The sequence below is a fragment of the Vidua macroura genome, chromosome 10, assembly GCF_024509145.1.
Source record: "Vidua macroura isolate BioBank_ID:100142 chromosome 10, ASM2450914v1, whole genome shotgun sequence".
NCBI lineage: Eukaryota > Metazoa > Chordata > Aves > Passeriformes > Viduidae > Vidua > Vidua macroura.
In genome coordinates, this window is record NC_071580.1 from 9723493 (window position 1) to 9742779 (window position 19287).

A 19287-nucleotide genomic window follows, 5' to 3' on the forward strand; every position below is an offset into this window, starting at 1 on the left:
AATAAGAGATTCTCACAAAACATAACAGCTGGCATTTTATTAGTTTTACTCACCAACTGGTTGCTCTTGAAACCTCCACAAGAAACAAACACCCTACACTATGGATTTTGAATCTTTCCAGAAACTAGAACCAGTGAAAACACAGATGAGCTGCCTGCCTCCAGCCTAGCTGCCTTAGCCTCAACTCTGAACTCCTTTCTGGAGCTGTTATTTCTTGGAGATATATAAATATACACACAAATGTCATATTCTCTCCTTTAAAAGCTGATACTTAGCTTGTAAGTAGCCTAGAATTTCTGAGAAACCAAGGATAATTTTGCATTCTTCATTACTTCCAATGAGAGATGAAAGAAAGCTTTTCTTAAGCTTCCAGTGCAACAATTAACAGAATGAAAACCAGTATGTTGGTTGTTAACACAGACTAATATGAAAAAAAACCACCCAGGTCAGCTGGACACAGAAGGTGGTCAGAATCTCTTTCTGTCCATGGTGTTGACCTAAACTGTTTTTTTTCTGAAAGTCTTTACAATTGCAACATCTGCTGATATTGTACTTCTCATTAGGCTTTGCCTCCAAGAGCCTTATTGAGCTACTGAAAGTTGAGGATCACAGCTACACTGACTCTAAACAATCCACTGTAATCTTTTTTCCTCCAGGACACATGCAACAAGATAAACTAAAAGCTCAGATTGCCATATCTTGAAGCACATTCCACTTCAAGTGTCTTAGATCACAGATCAGTTAAAACCACATGCTTTGAGTACTTTATCTCCAATCCCGTAAGCTGCACATCTTCAAGGTTAATGCATTACTGTCATTTTTCTTTATATTTCAGCAATTTTTAAATATGAAACTCCACATATATAAAAATACATTGTCACATCAGTAAGTAAATATACAGAATACTCAAAAAAACTCCTCACACTGGTCTCACAATTGAGACTAAAAATGGAAGCATCTGAAGCATCACTAACATGCACTTATTTTTTAGTCTAAATATTTAAGGAGTATACAACTCACTGAAAAATGAAACATCAGAGAATTGAAGAACAATGTCAAATATATCTTCTAAATTCCTCATTAAGTGTCCCCAGTCATATTTCAAAAGAGTCTAAATATTTATAACTTTTAAAACTGTTGGTCATGAATGAATCATGTTATACAGAACTATTTTCATAAGTTGTTTTAGTGGTGCAGTGGCAATTAAAAAAAAAAAAAAGCTTAACAGAAATTTCATTTCATCCATGAATGAGTTAACAAAGGAGAAATGCAGATATTAACTACACAGTTTGTGGTCATTTCTGGAGGAGGGGATGTGCAACAGAAAGGGAAATATAGAAAACAGAAAACCTGCAGAGAAAAATGCAACAAACTGATATATTCAGAGTAGACTAAATATTTCGCCTCTCTCTCTGGACAAAAATGATCCCAACTATTCCCAAACCAGGAATTTCCTGCAACTATCTCATGCACAGCACAGCAAGTGAACTTGAATGATATGTACTGACTGAACAGCACTCACCAGAGACAGCTCATATCTGATGGGGACATGGCTCTGTAAAATCACACTGGCAGTTTGAAAACTGAAGCAACAGCAAGGGATAGGAAATAAAACCAGTATCTATTTAATATATAATATCAGTATATATATTATATATTATATATTATATATTATATATATCAGTTTACAGTGGACCAGGAGTGGGGTCTAGCAAGATTTAAGGTTTATCATCATTAGCATGGGAGAAGAGCTGGACACAGGGGCAGGACAGTGGCCTGCACAAAAAGCCTGGCCAGAAGATACAGTGAAGAACCTGTTGCAAGTCTGTAATAGATATAGAGCAGGATGTGTTTCTCAAATGATTCAAACCTGGTAAAGGTCAGAAAACATCATAAAGGGCAGGTATGTTTTTCATCTCTCTGAAATTAAACAATGCACCAAAGAGGTAAAAATGCTTGCAAGCCAACCTAACACTAAACTTGTATCATCATCTGCAAGTTCCTAAGATAATTGGTTTTATCTGTATTTTAAGAATAATTTCCTTTTCAACTAGATATAAATGTACTCATTAGCTTTCATCAGAACAATCTGCAGTAAAAACTTCAAGTACAGCTAGATTAATGTCAGGATATCCTTCAAGATTTATAAAATATAAACCAGAAGTTGATTAGACATAGTGGAGCTTAAGAAAAACTGAATCCAAATGCCCATTAGCCAAATAAGGTATTGTCCTGTCTCAATTTCCATTTTTTATATGTTTTCATGTGCTCTGCTCCCTCAGTACTGTCAGTGGTGACAATAGGGAGGTGGCCAGATAAGGAAACAATATTGCCATAGCTGGATTAATCTTTATTTTTGTAATATATACTTTTCTGATTAATAAAGAAATCAACTCTCAAATGTAAATAAATACAGCATGGAATCTTACTGACAATTTCCTTTAAACAGGAAAAGTAAGGAACAAGTTAAAGCTACTAAAAATTCTATTGTATGATCTGAATATACTAAGTATTTCTGTTAATTTCTGACAGCAGCATTCTCTTTTTGGCCCCACATTACCTGCATTCTAGAGATAGATTTTTTTTTTCTTTTTTAAAGAAATAGAAATTGATGCACAGTTCACTATGGACCTGATTTCCAGCTCAAGGCTGGTAAGCACTAGCAATTCATGGAATGTAATGGCTGGTGTCATACAGAGGGTCAAACCATGATCTCATGGTCTATTCTGGCCTTTACTCAAGGACTTATTACACAATTTTGCAGCTAATATCCTTGGAAGTGAACTCTATTTCCATTTTAATGCAGAAGTATAAGATGACGCTGAGGCTATACACACATCTGACTGAAAGTTGGAAGGTAACAAAAGAGAACACTCAGGATAATAAAAAGCAGCTGCAGAAGGAAAGTTTTAAAGTAACAGTGCACACACTTTAAGTGTGCTAGACAATACATTTATAAAGTTAGGCAAGAAAAAACCTGGAGTGTTTACAGGGCTGCAGAACTTTTTAGGGTTAACTCCAGGAAAAAACCTGGAGTGTTTACAGGCAGAACTTTTTAGGGTTAACTGTGCTTCCATCTAGAAAGCAAGTGAGCCCAGAGAGCGAGCAGCAGACAGACAGAAAGACACTACGGCGCACAGAGACAGAACGTTGTAGTGTGAAGGGTAATTTCCAGGACCTGCACATCCTGATACAGCTCCAGGGAGCACACACTGTAGTGCTGGAGCAGTGAATCAATTAACCCTCTCTGTCTGGTTTCCAGCCAAACCCCCCCACCCACTCACTTCCCTGCTTTTCAAACACTGGAGCTGGACACACTGGAAGGAGTCAATCAAGAAACAAGGGTAGCAGCAAACTGCGAGCTTTGCTTGTGAACAAAGAGAGAGCTGCATACAGACTCTGCTGATCATCTAAGTAGAATCAACAAAGAATGGAAGTTAAAGGACAGCAAAAGCGATACAACCTTATTTCTATCCTTTTTTACATGTGGTAAGAATTATTCTTCTCCTCCATTTCAGGGTCGGAGAAAATACCTGGATGAGAAGAAATACAGTTTTCCCAAAATAGAAATTCTTAATCTTTATTTATAATAGAAGAAATGTGCTAAAAAAAAGCACACAAAGAGACAAGCTTCAGAAATATTATAAAAGCCAAAAGCAAACGAACAACTTGCTTTCTAGAAAGTAGTGAAAAATCTCAACTTCCACCATATGACTAAAAAGAATATTATAAAGGATCTTCCTGGATGCAAAGTGAACTCTACTAAAATGCAAGAGAAAGAGGTAAGGCTTTCTTCACCTGAAAACTGCAACACATCAAATCTTTTCAGTAACTGAGCATTTGTTCAGCTTAATGTCGGGACAGCTGTTTGAGTCTCTGCTTGAAGAGGGAAATGCAAGCCTTAAGTCTTTAGCAGAGTTGACAGAGACAGATAGAGGAAGAGAACGGGCTGTGCTTAATAAAAGCCTTGCTCAGATTACAAAAACAAGCATTTTACTCACCGCGACCCCTTCTAGTAAAGAGTAAATTTAGATGTCTCAGTTCGATAAATCTCTACAGTCCCCTTGAGACTGTCAGCAGTGTTTTATTGTCTGCAGCTTCCTGACCCTCACCTGATAAATTAGGAAGTTCTGAGATTAAAACGGAAAGCTCATACATAATTTCTGAAGATATTTTTGGGGTTACCCTCTGAGGAGAAATAGGATTCTTAATAAGGGGAAATATGGGAACTGCTGTCTGCCTACGCACATGCTGCTGGAGACTAGACACTCGGGAGAGGAGGAGTTGCACATACACAACTCGAGCATCTGCCTCTGCATCAGTTTGTACTCAGAAGGAGCAAATCTACATAGACTGCACCTAAAGGGAGTTGTTTTGTATTCAGACTCATCTATCACTTTTTACTGCTGCAGGGAAAAAAAAAAAAAGGAAGCTAATGCACTGCTTATTTTTGACAGCTACTCATTTTTTCCTTTTAATCTTCTGAAATCTGAACATCGCTATAAAGGGGAGACCAGACCCCTGAACCCTACCAACCAGAGATGGACACAAGACAGGACTTTAATTTCTAAAACTCTTTTGCACCCAGCAAGGCATAGAATAAAAAAATTGGATACCAGCTCGGACATGGTTACAGTATCTCAAAATAGCAGATGACCAGTTCACTACACTGACCATGCTGGCCTATCTTCAGGACCATCCTGGACCAGAGAGGAACAGAGAACTCTTACACCGTACGCAACTCCTGTGCAAAATACAGCCCCTGAAGACATTCCTCGGCACACAAAAATGTCCCATCCGTTACAGTCCTTGAACGGATCTGGAGCTGGCAATGGATCTTTGTCGCCTCTCTCAGTAACAGGAGCACCCAAGCAGGACTACCCAAGTGAGGAACAAGGAAACAAAGTGCACTGGGCAGCATTGCTGATCCTCCTGCTGATAATCCCCACCATTGGGGGGAACATACTTGTCATTCTGGCGGTGTCCCTGGAGAAGAAGTTGCAATATGCTACCAACTACTTTCTGACATCCTTGGCGGTGGCAGATTTGCTCGTGGGTCTGTTTGTGATGCCAATTGCCCTTCTCATAATATTATTTGGTAAGTGCAGCATGTTTGTTTCATCAGGTTTGCATATGGGGTACAATTTTGGGAGGTCTAATTTAAACAAAAAAGTTGTTTGCTTTCCAGCATTGCAATATTAAAAATCACTTGGATGAGGGCTGCCAAATCTTCTCTCCCTCTCACCTTAGTACAGCCTAATGTCTTCATGGGAAGTGCAACTATGTGGATATTCTTTCCTTTGAAACAAACTATTCAAAAACCATCCAAGACTTAAAAATATTCAAATATGAGCTGAAGCACAGGGAATTACATTTTGCACAGTGTAATATAATTTTTAACAACATCAGCACAATGATGGTATTTGTTGTATTATATTACACTAATTGCAGGCGCTATTCTCTTAAAAAACTTGAAATCAAGGCTAGGTATCTGTTTAGTACACTGAACAGGTTTTGAACTTTCTATGAGTAATGCACCTGATTTTACCTGAGTATTGACTCCATGAGCAGTCATGTATTTACATGGTCAGTCAGAGTTGGTCCCTGGCACTATCAGTAACAACAAACTTTGTCAGCACTGGTTTCAGAGCAACTGATTTCCTCCCACCCTGGGGAAAGCCACAGGTTCATAAGACATCACAAGTAAATCATCTGTCAAGCCAAGGAAGCCTCAATCCAGATACCTAATGTTTGAGATACGTATTTGTCATTTAGTCTGCTTCATATGAAATAAAATAGATCTTTTTCACATGAACAAACAGTGGATGTGACAATTTCTTTCTCGTTAGTCACTACAGAACAAGCATGATTTTTCCACAGCCTCTCACATCTAGCTTTATTTCAGATACTGCTTCTGACAACTAATTAGAGGCAACTCCATGGGAAAGTGTCTCTCTTTTACTGTTAAATGTTCTTTAAGAATACATTTTAAATTGTTTATTTTCATATCATATTTGGGGAAAAAAATCAGTGAGTCAGGTTTTTCAATAAATTAATTATTTATATAATTACTTTTAAGGTACACTGGGTCGTAAGAAAGGCTGGAGGAGTTCATCTTTCCTAGGCTAGACTCTAAGAGTTGCCTGAGCATCAAGCAAACACAATCATAAACTGTATTTCAGAAAGGCCATCAGTAGTTTCTGTACAGAAAACTGGTATCACTTTATTAACAAATGTGTTTATTCATTCATTAAATGCCTTGAGAATTTCTGTGTGTTACAGACTTCTCCCTAAACAGAATTGTGAACAGGAGGTCAGAATTCAGCATTGAGATCATAGAATAGGGATTTTTTTTTCCTAAGCAATAGTTTCTAAAAAGAAAACTGAATGTACATAACTGAGACAGTGATTTCTAACTCAAAAAAACAGTCACACAAAACATTGGTATGTCATGTATGTGCACATGAGTGGGAGGCAAGAAGCAGATATGCATTTCCATACTTACCCATGGATGCTTAGTGCCTGCTCAAGGTCTCATTACATAATAACAATAAAGCTACCAGCCATAAAAAATACTAGTATTTACTAGCAATCAATATAAAGGGAAGGCAAATCCTGGATTTTGTGGAGTAGGTTTTTGGCAGTGGTGGAGTTTTCTTGTTTTGGATTTTATTATTATTTTCATTCTGCTAGACTAACAAATCTTTCCTTTATTAATTCATAAGGACTCTATTGCTCCTTAATCTCTCAATTAATCCACTGCTAAACCCTGGTTAAAACAGTTTAAAGCATGCTAGGAATCTTAATTCAAAAGTCAAACAAAAATGTCTTTCATGGTGCAACAAATTTACCAGAAAGTACTAAAATCAATTATAATTAATTAGGACCACAACCCGCCTTCCACACAATAGTGGTTAAAACTGAAATTTCTTGCACACAAGTCTCTCTGTGGCAGCCAACCAGAAAAACTGCTTTGCCTCTTCACCAACTGGGAGAAGATGCTGAGGTGTTTATAGAAGTTCAAAGCATGAGCAAAAACATGAGGAGTTACTGGAATGAAGACAGAACAGACATTAAATACATAACAAGTCTAGATCTTGAAGCTACATTAGCCAGACAACTACGTGAACAAAGAAGTCATTGACAGCCAGACAGCCAACTAAATCCAGCCTCCTGGCACCTCCACACAGGAATGTTTCCATAATAATGGAAGAGCTGGGTGCAGCTTCTAGATACAGAGTACAAATATTATGCTTCCGATTTGGGATTGATATCTAATTATGTGGAGAAGATTTGAAGGAAAAGGTGTGAACTGAAGTGCAGTCACATTAAGATCCTGACTGTACAAACTAATGTGTCATAGGATGTTCAAAATCAAAACCTGCTACAGGCATTGGCTCCACACCCTGACAGAACACTCACCAAAAAATCTTCAGAAATGGACTGTGTCTGTAATAAAGAGCTGCCCCTTTTAAAAATAAGTAAATAAAACAATCTGTAAAGTCACTTGCAGGTGTAATGCCATGAGCAGCACATGATTTATTCTCAGCAGAGCAACCAAAAAGTATTCTGGTACAAGCATACACAGCAATTTTAATTTAGGAGTGTGAGTGTCAGAACATAAACATTTCATAGGTTTTATAGCTTGCAAAATATTTATAATTTCTTAAAAAAAAATGAGGGCCCACTAGGAGATAACTGCATTCTCTGAAATCTAGCTTTCAAAACACTTACCTGAATTTCTAACACTCAGAACTACTGAAATTCATTGAATAGTGAAATCAGCAAACAAACTTGAGAGATCCTCCCATTTGCAAAGCCTGTAGAAGTCTGATGTTCACAGCTTGGTGGGCAATGGGCTACTTGAAGACAACACATGTACATTTCTTAAAATACATTCTCTCTTCCTGATAATCATCCACTTAAAATCAGAAAGTAATGCTGATCATCCTAGGTTGCAAACCATTATTTTAATCTATCACAAGCAACTAGTTCTAATCTTCCCCCATCACTGATGATAACCACAATGAATTTTCCCTTCTTGCTTGTGCAAACTGCCAGAGAAAACTTTAATCGGGGACTACTCTCCACAATCTCAAATCTAAAGATATCAAGGGTTTATCAGAAAGTAAGCCTAACTGAAAAAAAAATACTTTGATTAAAGAACCTGGAGAACAGCCTGGAGACACCAGGCCTTGGCAGCCCACAGAGCCAAGTATCTGAGGGTGAACACCACATATGCAGCTACAGACACACACAGTGTGAAGGTCTTCATTTCCATCTCAGCAAAAGCATTATTATATAACAATGACAAGGCCCTTTACAGGCAACACATTTCTGCAGCCCTTAGAGCAGAAGAAAAAATTGTTTCCAAGTCTATTTAAAGACTTCTCTCAGTCATACTTATACATGTACATACACAGTGCTTTCTCTCTCAAGCTTTCCGAAAACATTTTGGCTTACAGCAAGAGCAGCTCTTCTATACTGTACTTTGTTTTAAGGATTACACATTTCTAAGGTATTTCCTATAAATAAAGCTTTTCTTAAATAAAGATTTATCAAGGGTAGACAGTTACGGTAAAAGCTAATTTTATTACTCCAAAGGTGCAAGACAAATCTTAAAGCATGTATTTGGTCTTATTTTGACACAAAATAAGCAAAATCTTCAACAGCAGCACTGCTGCAGTGCTGGGAGGATCTGAGACAAGGTTTGTAGGAAGAAGGCATTTCTTTGTAAGTTATACCACCTGACAGCTGGAGAAACCAAATTTTCAGGCAGGCATCTTTGTCAGGTGACCAAGGCATTTTAAAAAAATTCTACAAATCCAATCCCTATTAGCTCCCAAGAAAAATGGGAGTGGAGAATCTCTGGTCTGTAAATGCTCTGGTCTGCACTTCCATGATGTAGATCTATAGTAGGAGAATCAGAACAGTCCAAACTGAGTATGATCTACTAACGGCTTTGTATCACTACTTGGCAGGACATACTCATTTTAGGTTCTGAATTATAAAGCAGGACAGCAACCAGGCAGGTCACAATCACATTCAAGGGTCAGAGATGCTTTCTGAGTCATGAAAGGAAATTTATATTCCATTATTTCCCTAATCCTAAACGAATAGAATAGGCCAACAGTGATAGACAGCACCACCATCACCAGAAAAGCACAAGAACTCAGCCCAGAGCATTGCCTCAAACAATGGGCACAAAGCTTCTAATGCAGGTATAACTTAGAAATCAAAGTAAGTTACAGCAATATACACCACAGAATGAATGCTAGATAACTGTGTGACTCTTCTGCACTTTAAAGTATCAGTTTTGTGATATTTGTTTCATTTGAGTAATAACTATCATCTTCAGTTCTTATCAGTTATTGCATTTTAAGTTTACTTTGATTTTGCTTGGACAAAAACCAGCATCTCGTACACACAAATACAGCAGAACATCATGAATGTGATAACCTACTGCCTTCTGCACCCAGTACAAAAATAGACAAAAATAAAGAAAATAGGAAGCTTTCTCTGTTCAGTTGCACTTGTCAACTCACAAAAGCTCTTATATGTCAAAAATGTACAAGATTGCTTTGTATCAGATCACTATTTAAATGTATCTTTATTTCAAAGAAGGAAAAGAGCCTTTTGTTGCAAAGTATTTTCTTCTGCAAATAGTAAATTAACTAAAAAAGGAAAGACTTCTTACACTGGATTCTCCAGAACTCAAAGCAGTTATAATCCAGGGAATGGCATGCAAGTACTATCCAAAAGAAGTATTAGCTGCTCACTTGAAATCCAGCTATGTTATCTGCCATCCTTCAAGTTGTAGAACACACTTTCTATTGCTCATGTTTTACCTGAACTAATCCTTCATAACAAAGTCAAAAGAAGCTGTCAATTTTCTGCAGTGAGCAAAAACATTTCAAGCCCATCAAATCAGTTCCTTCTCTTAACTGTCTTTTTTTTTTTTTAATTACAGCTGGTTACATGAGCCACAAAACATTTTGGTTTTTCTTCTTAAAGGAAATCTGTTTCAGAAATATACCATACCTTACTTCCAGCTAAAAGTCAAGGCATGAAAATTAAAGATGAGTAAATGTTTCATAATTTACTAATTATAATTTTCTCATACCTGCCTGACAGACTAAGTTTTTTGAAGCATAATTTCAATGATAGAATCTATTTTAGGAAATAATTATGGTAGATACTAAAATTTTCTGGTTAATAAATTGAAAGCAGACTGCCTCTTCCCCTTCTGCCTCACTACCTACATCATCCTCACCTGGAGTCCTCTGCTTTGGGGATGGCCGAGGTTCAGTTCAGGGCTCCATCCATCTATTCTCTTTGTTTAACACAGAAGGTTTCCCAGCATAGGTAAGAGTGCAGACAAGTACTTGCTATGTTTGTCTTCATAAAATTTTCCATCCACTGGAGTTTGTAATTCAAGCCAAAGCAGCACTGTTATCATTTCCATCAATCAGTCATGTTACAAAAAAATGTTTTAATCTGAAATGACTGCCATGTTACCACGTTGATAAGACTGAACATTATAAAAGTCCAGCTCATTTGGTGTTCTCAGCACGCAGGTCTATTTATGCTGACCAAGGAAATTAAAACCAATCTGAATTATTAGAAATGCAGTTTTTCCCCCCAGTCGTCATTCAACTGATTTCCCTGGCAATACTAATAATGTACTTACTGATTGAGTACAGTTGAATTTTATAAGGGAGGAAAATACATTTAGTAGATCAACTTCTACCGTGAGAAATAGAAAAATCTTCCTTGTTCACACATTCTTCCCTGGGACTACAGAACATCCTTATAGACACACAACACTAAAGTGCACCTCAAACTGAACACTGCTCACACTGGATTGCAAGAAAAGCTATTTCTTAGTGAAAATAGACCAGTTAAAAAATAATCAGAGTTCCATTAAAGTTCATTTGGTACTGTAGACATTGACAGGGGAGACTCAGCTCTCAAAAATACAAGCCTTTTGGAAATCTGAACACTATAAAACCCTTGTAAGTGCAGTTGACAGACCCTATGTTTGTGCTAAAGATTAATATTAAGGACAGATAAGTTATCTGTCTCTAAGAAACAGGATGCCAGACTTAAAATCCAAGCCATGGCTCTTGGGTAAACAAAAAAAAAGGATGTGCACAAAAAAGTTAAATTTTTGTAAAGTCATTACTGGGATAGAACAGCCCTACTCTGTCACATTAATGTTCAAGTGTATATGGCCAAGTGACACAGCAAAAACATTTTAAAGATTTGTGAACGAGATTCTTCCATATCACTCCTAAGATTCAACAGTGGTTCTACAATGACTAACTAATACTTCGCCTATGACTCATTATCTCCTCCATTTAATATAACCTTGAATCACAAGACTATCAAGCAGAAACAGCTGAAAATAATCATTTAACAGTAGGCTTACAAGAACCAGTCACAGTCCATTTTTAATAAACTTTTTAACCCAGAGTCCTAGCCACAAAAGGACAAAAAGACAGGGAAAGGTTTATTGCACACAAGTAGCCTGATGAATATTATGGCAGCAACCATGTCAGTTAGGAGCTAATTAAAATGTAAGACAGAACCCATCTTTGTCACTGAGGCAGTGACAAAGCTCAGTTCCTGTAGTACTATGAACTTTTCAAAGGTACTGATGCCACAGGAAAATGACACACTGAAAGTTCTCAAAAAGTTTTGAGATTCTAATGAGGTTTTTTTTTTCTCTTTCAGACAATACCTGGCCTTTACCAACTGCCTTGTGTCCTATCTGGCTGTTCCTTGATGTCCTCTTTTCCACAGCTTCCATCATGCACCTCTGTGCCATCTCCCTGGACCGCTACATTGCGATAAAAAAGCCAATCCAGGCCAGCCAGTACAATTCATGGGCTACAACAATCATCAAAATCATCGTGGTTTGGCTCATTTCAATAGGTATGTGAGACCTGGAAACTGGGAAAGGAACACAGGAGCTTTTAATGTCCAAAACAATAGGTAAAATGTGAGGAAAATGGAAAATTTGGCCAAGTACTATTGATTGGAGGACTATAACACTCAGGCTGGTCAAAGTCCACCTCTTGGATCATACATAGCTACATCATAAAAATCTGCCTGAACCACTGCTCCTTGTTAGGCTCACCAGAAAGGCCAAGGATTGAGTCAGAGTATTAATCATCACTCTTCTTCATGGTCCTAAAAGTTCAAAAATCAGGTAACAATATCTACATGCATAGTATGTCTCCTGGGAAAGCAAGATTTCATGTTCCTGTGGTGCTATATTTTGTCCCAAACACAATTTTAAGCTTTGAATAGATGTTGGTAAAATTCCACATAAAGGAAGTACAAAAGGGTTAATTATTTATAGCAAAGCTATAAATCAGTGGTTGGTAACATCTAGGCTAACACTGAAGGCTGAGACAGCATATAGAAAGGCTGATGTCTAACAAAAAAACCCCACACAATCAAAACAACAAACCCTGAACAGTTTATATGAAGAAGTTTATACCAACATAAAACATCTATGATATCAGTGTCTCTGTGATGTGCACGTAGCACATGATCTGTCTTTAATGCTTAAAAAAATGAATCTGTTAAATGAGCTAAGGAAGTGAAAACATTTAATCCAAATAATTTAATACATACTCCAGACAGCCTTGGTGCTGTATGCTCTGTGTGCAAGACCAAACAAAATTATTCTGCATTATGAAGGCCAATGATGCATAGGAGAATCCACCTTCTTGGCTGAGGCAAACCCCAAATTTCTGAGTTGAAAAAAATTCTGGAAGAGCTGTGATGATAAGAGAAAAGATGCTATCACCAACCCACCCCCCTCCAAAAAAACCCCAAAAACTTAGCATGACAAGACACTCACAGCATGTGACGTTTTAACATGTAATTTATTGCCATTAAACAGCACTGTACTTCTCAATTTCTTTTTATCTAACATAAAGCTACTCTGCAGCTGAGCCAGGTTCTCCAAATCAAAGGTTAATTTGATTCAATCTTCATTTTAAATGCTTGTTGTATCTGATGGTGTGCTTCTAATTAAGAAAGGGATCAAGTTGCTGAAGGGTAACCCATTTTGCTCGTGCTGCTTTAAACCAGCTTCAGTGAGCAGAGTAGCAGAGAAATACAGTAAATCCCTGTATCTCATTAAGTGGTATCAGAAAACTGCACAAATCACCTTCACCAGACAGTAAGGAACCTGTTGTTTTTGTTGTAATGCCAGACTGCTGGCAAATGAAGTGCTGACTGTAATTTAGTGGTTATAAAAAATTCATTTAAAAGACAAGACTGTTAACATTTTTTTAAAATGAGTGGTGAGTTACAGAGCTAGCCAGCCTCATTTAAACACTCCTAAATATGCAGGAGACTTTAAACAACAAATCCATCTCAAACACACGCTGCATAATTCTGGTAACTATTTAGCCACTTGTATATATGAAAGAGTCGAGCAGGGTGAAAAAAATCAGCTGTGTCCAGTCACTTGATGTGGTTAACATAAGAAGGAAAGACAAGATTTATATATTTACAAAACTGCCCTTCAAAAAGTGCAAAGGTTACCCTGGGGAAGAGGAAAAAAAAGGGGGAGATGGCATTAGGGAAACATATTTCACTGGAAGAAAAGCTATACTAATTCTAATAACCAGAGTCAAAGTAATTCATGTGTTTTACACTTGAAAAGTTGGCACCTTTATACTGCTTCCTCAATCACTACGAGTTAGGCCCAATTTCCTTAGAAAGGGCACTCTGCTAAAGCTCAGACTGCCAAGTCTTACAAAGTATGTTTGCCCAATTAGCCACGTGATGCTCTCAACACTTCATGTTGTGCTCCCGTGCCTGCTCCAGAGCTCAGGAATTACCTTTCTTTAGAAACCCTGAGGCTTCAGGCCCAGTGAAGCGACTGCAAGCGATTACCCTTTGCTGAAGCACTTGTTTTTTCTCCTACAGGCATTGCAATTCCGGTCCCTATCAGAGGCATTGAGGATGGAAATGGCAACTCTACAAACATCACGTGTGTCCTGATGCCTGATCGTTTTCATGACTTCATTCTGTACGGATCAGTGGCTTCCTTCTTCATTCCTCTTGCTATCATGATCGTCACTTATTTGCTGACAATCCGAGTGCTGCGCAAAAAGGCCTATTTGATCAACAAGCCGCCTCAGCGCTTCACCTGGTCAACAGTGTCCACAGTCTTTCAGCGTGACACAACACCTGCCTCCTCACCAGAAAAAGTGGCCATGCTAAATGGCTCCAGAAAGGACCAGGCTTTGTCCAGTGACATGACTATCTGCAGGACATCCATGATTGGGAGGAAGTCCATGCAAACGATAACCAATGAACAAAGGGCGTCAAAAGTTCTGGGGATTGTATTTTTTCTTTTCTTGCTGATGTGGTGCCCATTCTTCATAACAAACATCAGCTCAGTTCTGTGCAACTCCTGCAATAAGGAGGTTTTTCAAAAGCTTCTGGAGATATTTGTTTGGATAGGGTATGTATCCTCAGGAGTGAACCCTCTTGTATATACACTCTTCAACAAAACATTTAGGGAGGCTTTCAGCAGGTACATCACTTGCAACTATCGGACCACAAAGCCTATCAAGGCCCTTCGGCAGCGCTCCAGCAGGATCTCTTTCAGAAGCTCTGTAGCAGAAAATTCCAAGCTCTTTGTCATGAATGGGATGAGAAATGGAATTAACCCCATTATGTACCAGAGCCCAATGAGGCTGAGGAGCTCACCCATCCAAGCATCATCGGCCATTCTGCTGGATACGTTGCTGCTCACCGAGAATGAGGTTGATAAAACAGAAGAACAAGTCAGCTATGTATAGTGGAATGGCAGCCATGTCCCTACAGCATTACTGTATGTATTATTCTAGGTAACTGCACTGTAAGAGGGTATAAATACTATTGTTTTCTGTTATTTATGCAAGCAATATCTTATAAATTTATATTAATTCCTCTCCTCCAAAGTCTCCTCTGCTTTAACCCCAACCCCATGGTGGCAACCACAACTTCATTCCATCACAAATGACTCATGCAGAACTGTACCCTAAAGAAGAGGGAAATAAATAAAAGCTAAATCAGTTTAAGTATCTGACTTCAGTTCTCATCACCTTCAATCTCTTCAAAGCACATCTTTATAAGAAAAGTGCTTCTGTACAAACACTACTCTAACATTTGCTCTGGCAAGAAGACAAAACTCTGTAGGTTGATGTTCTACAATGGAAGCAGCAGAGGGATACAAGCTCACTGGTTTCAATTTAAATCTCTGTAAACAGACCAGGACACAAGCTCACTGCGTTCCCTCCTACAGATACTCAGTCTCAGCAGAGGAATGTATCCACATAGGAGCTTTCCTTGTTCTCCAAGGGTGTGTAAAACACAAGCAGAATCACTCACTCTGGAGACTCATGTACAAGCCCATTCCATAAGGCATGATTAAAAATTCCATGTATGGAAATTATCCCTTTACTGTAGGGATGGGTAGAATTTCACCCACTTGAATTTCATCTCCATTACATATGCATAAGCTCAGTGTTGCCACATTATGCACCGAAAACTGCCCTTTTTTCTTTTCATACTAAGAAAATGAATTATTTAATCAAAATAACACAACACACAATAAGTTATCAGAAGAAAAACAGGATACACAATGCCTGGAACATCCCTATAATTTATATGAACAAGCTTCCTTTTTAAAGACCATGGAAACTTCAGTGAAAGCCTCCCTTCATCCAATGTAGTTCATAGGAAGTAGAGAAATCACAGACACAACAGCTACTTCATAAGAAAATAAGAGCAAATATTTAAGAGACAGCAGAGACAATAGTACTGCCTACACCTGCACATATTCACAGTTTAGCTGAGCTCAAAATTATTTAATTGGACTAATGGCCAATTACAGGTCCCAGTTTGCAATCTCTCAAACATGCTCAAGACTTTAGTATGACCACAAAATTATTAGAAATAACTGGTCCTCACAATCCATAAAAGCTACCAGAGTCTGCTATTTTGGAAATTAGAAACTTCTGACAGCTCCAGACTCCCTGGGAAAAGAAGTCTGATTTCCCCAAAGTACTGGAATTCTTACATCAAGCAGCCAGCTCACCATTTTTTCCACAGTTTCCATTTACAGTAAAATTTTCAGCTTGGACTTTGTTTTCATTTTTGATATTTTCAGCATTCTTTGGTTACAATAAAATTATGTACAGCAAAAAGCTTAGGATTTTTTCATCTGCAGAACAGAAAGTACTAAAGCTAACATGTCCCTCCAACATTTATTTATATCTATTTAATTTAAAATATATGCAAGTTCAAAACAGAGCCTACTGTAACAACTGCCAGAGATTTTCAGGCAAAAGCATTAAAAATACATCTGTGGTACTGTCTTCTTCCTCCCCTTTTTTGTGATAATCACTAGCCACTTAAATCAGAGTAAATTCTAACTGCTCTCCCTCCTCTTCACTTAATCAAAATTTGTTTAGGAGGATTTTGTAGTTAAAAGCCGGAATGGATGGACTGTGATAGCTGTAAAAGACACCTTCATGAGCAGTAACACCAAAAGGCAAACATCATTCCTGAGGGGTTATTGCCCAGCAGTCAGAAAGCAAGAAATAGCCATCTTTGAAAATTCTCTTGATAGTTAAATAAATCCATATTAATTAAACAAAAAATGTTCCTATAGCAAGCAGCAATCACCTACTTTCAGCAACTTATATTTTCCCTTTCCAGCAGAAACATCACAGCTGGCTCACAGCATATAGCAAAACTGAGAGGTAACTCAGCTCTTTTCTGTCTGACCCTGTTCTTGTATAGCTGTCAAGTCTGCAACCTGTCTTACTCAAGGAGTAATTTGCCCTAAATGTCCCACAGAGAAAGATTCCAAGGCCTCTTTGCAATCAGTGCTTAGACCTCCACCAATAAGAAATCATCCTTGAAAAAGCCTCACCCAACAGAGATGTATTTTCTCAAGCCGGTATACAGGTTTCTCAATTTTAGTAACTGTAAATAGAAGCTCAGCATGTTCCAGGTTACTGAGTTCAGTCAGCAACAACAAACCTCAGTCTAAAGGACTAGTGACTAATCAAAAATCCAGTCTTTCTACAGGCAAAGAAAATTTTTCCATAGACAGAAACACATCAGCCAAGAAAGCATGCACATTCCGTGCTTCCACTTTTCACTTAGCATGCTAAGTGCAAGAAGATATTGCTCAGAGCTTGTCCATTTACAAGGCAAACACGCTGAGAATTCAGGTAACAGCCTTGGAAAGCAGGACAGAGCAAGAAAAAAAGATGAAGATGCAGAACTATTAAATAAGAAAACATAAGGGACAGTGGAGTTCTTGTTTTAGCAACTGTATCTACAAGAACAGCTCTGAACAAAGACATCACCTTCATTAGTAAGACATGATGGAAGAGTCACTGCAAGCTCCTGTAAGAAAGCATCAGTTTGTTGTATGGTAACTACAGACAACAATGCTCTTGTGGCATCAACAAGCACAATAGGAGGTCAATACAATGAGTATTGTCTTTAGGTAACACAAATTTATAAAATATATTTTTATATGCTGTCTGCAAAGTGAGAGTATTTTCATAGCATTATAATATTTTACCGCTTTTTCATGAAGATAGCAGTATAATAACTGATAAACCTTTGCAGTCATTTGGCTGTAGAACACAAGACATTTTTATAGAAGGAAGGGGTCATGCACTTCCCCTTTAACACACACAAATAAAAAGAGGGATTCCTTTCTCTGGAGCAAAATGCTGCCTTTCCAAATCTGACCCACACCAAATCACCCACCTGGCCAGCTCTATAGTCTCAATACAATAATAACTCCAAGTTATTATTGTATAGAGGCTATAAAATAACAAAATAATAAAGTCCATAAAATAATAACTTAGAGATACCTAGTTCAACTTTTCTCATTATTACAAAGACCTTTATCTGGCATATTTCATTTCTTTTTAAACTACCGAAAAGCAAGATAAAAGTCAAAGCTGATCTGCAACATCCAAGCACTATGGGGAGAACATTTTAGAAGAATAAGAGACAAGTATGGTGGTTGTTTTGTTGTTTAATTATTTAAAATACATTAGGAGACATTCAGTCAATATTCTGTCTGCCTAGCTAATTAAAAATTACAGCAAAGACATGCACATAAGGACTCAGCAGTCTTGCAGAGAGGAAAATAATGGAGTTCGAAGCCTAACAGAATAAGTATCTTGAAATGCAAATAAAGGGATTACTTTACAAAAAAAACTAAACAAAGCTGCCACAAAATACACATGAAACAGACAAATTAACCAAAAAGATATCCCAACTTTTAATTCACTCAGAAACAGAGAAGCAAGAAATTCAGCTAATCCCAGCTAGTGATATGATGTAAAATGCATTTTGTGAAGCCAGTCCTAAACCATCTATAAGCTGCAGGCCTTTAGCTATCAGGAAACTTACAGGCAGCTAGAAAAATGTACTATTCAGTTATCTTACATCCTACAAGTATAAAACTCTTCCTGACTATATCACACTAGGCCATACTAATATCAAATTTCAAATGTAAATACAGTTAAAATCAAGTGTAAAGCAGAAGGCACTGAGAAGAGAGGCTGATGCTACAAACTGGTGCTGTATCACCTGCACACAAGAGGCACATAGGATTTTTTAACAGTGTTTCACAGAAAGTGTTGCTTTTCTACACAGTTTTCATACTGTGGAAACATCCACATCACTGCAAGCTGGTTAAAGAAAACAAAAACGTAACTCCCCTAAATCTTTTTCTAGGCTGCTGTATGTAACATCAGACTTAAAAAGCAAAGCAGAGTAAGCAGAGTAAACGTGGTAAAGGCACACTGAGCAACCTGGGACACATTAACATTACCAGAGCTCTTCTGGCTTTTGACCTTGCAAGCTGGAGCCAAGAGTCCCAGAGTTCTGGCCAGTTCTCAACACTGACTTAATATTACCACGAAGCATTAGACTTTTTTCTTCATATTGATAAAGATGCCTATGTACAACTGCTCAGAAGCCCTCCTTTGTTTCACTTCCCCTTTGGCTCTCTAGGGAACCATTAACATGGCAAAAGCAATAGTCAGGACAGAAGTAACTTCCATAATTTTGCCTTGGCATAACAACATGGTGTTTACTATCAGTGTCCATTCCCATGAGAAACAATGTTTTCTCTGGTGGAAAAGGAAGAGTTTTGCCCTGCAGAGGAGAGGAAGCCCTTTTATTTTACAATGAGAAGCTAGGTACAAAAAATAGGAAAGATGGCTTGCTAAA

The 19287-nt window shown here is 37.8% G+C and overlaps 2 protein-coding genes across 2 annotated transcripts in view; one reads left to right on the plus strand and one right to left on the minus strand.

The window, feature by feature from the left end:
- The window catches only part of PSMD1 (proteasome 26S subunit, non-ATPase 1), a 66737-nt gene that overhangs the window by 26453 nt on the left and 20997 nt on the right, over positions 1-19287 (minus strand). The window lies entirely within an intron of this gene.
- Positions 4169-15109, plus strand: HTR2B (5-hydroxytryptamine receptor 2B). Its single transcript, XM_053986108.1, has 3 exons — positions 4169-5098; positions 11737-11937; positions 13954-15109. Exons 1-3 carry the CDS (start codon positions 4789-4791, stop codon positions 14832-14834), a joined length of 1392 nt encoding a protein of 463 aa, XP_053842083.1. The 5' UTR covers positions 4169-4788; the 3' UTR covers positions 14835-15109.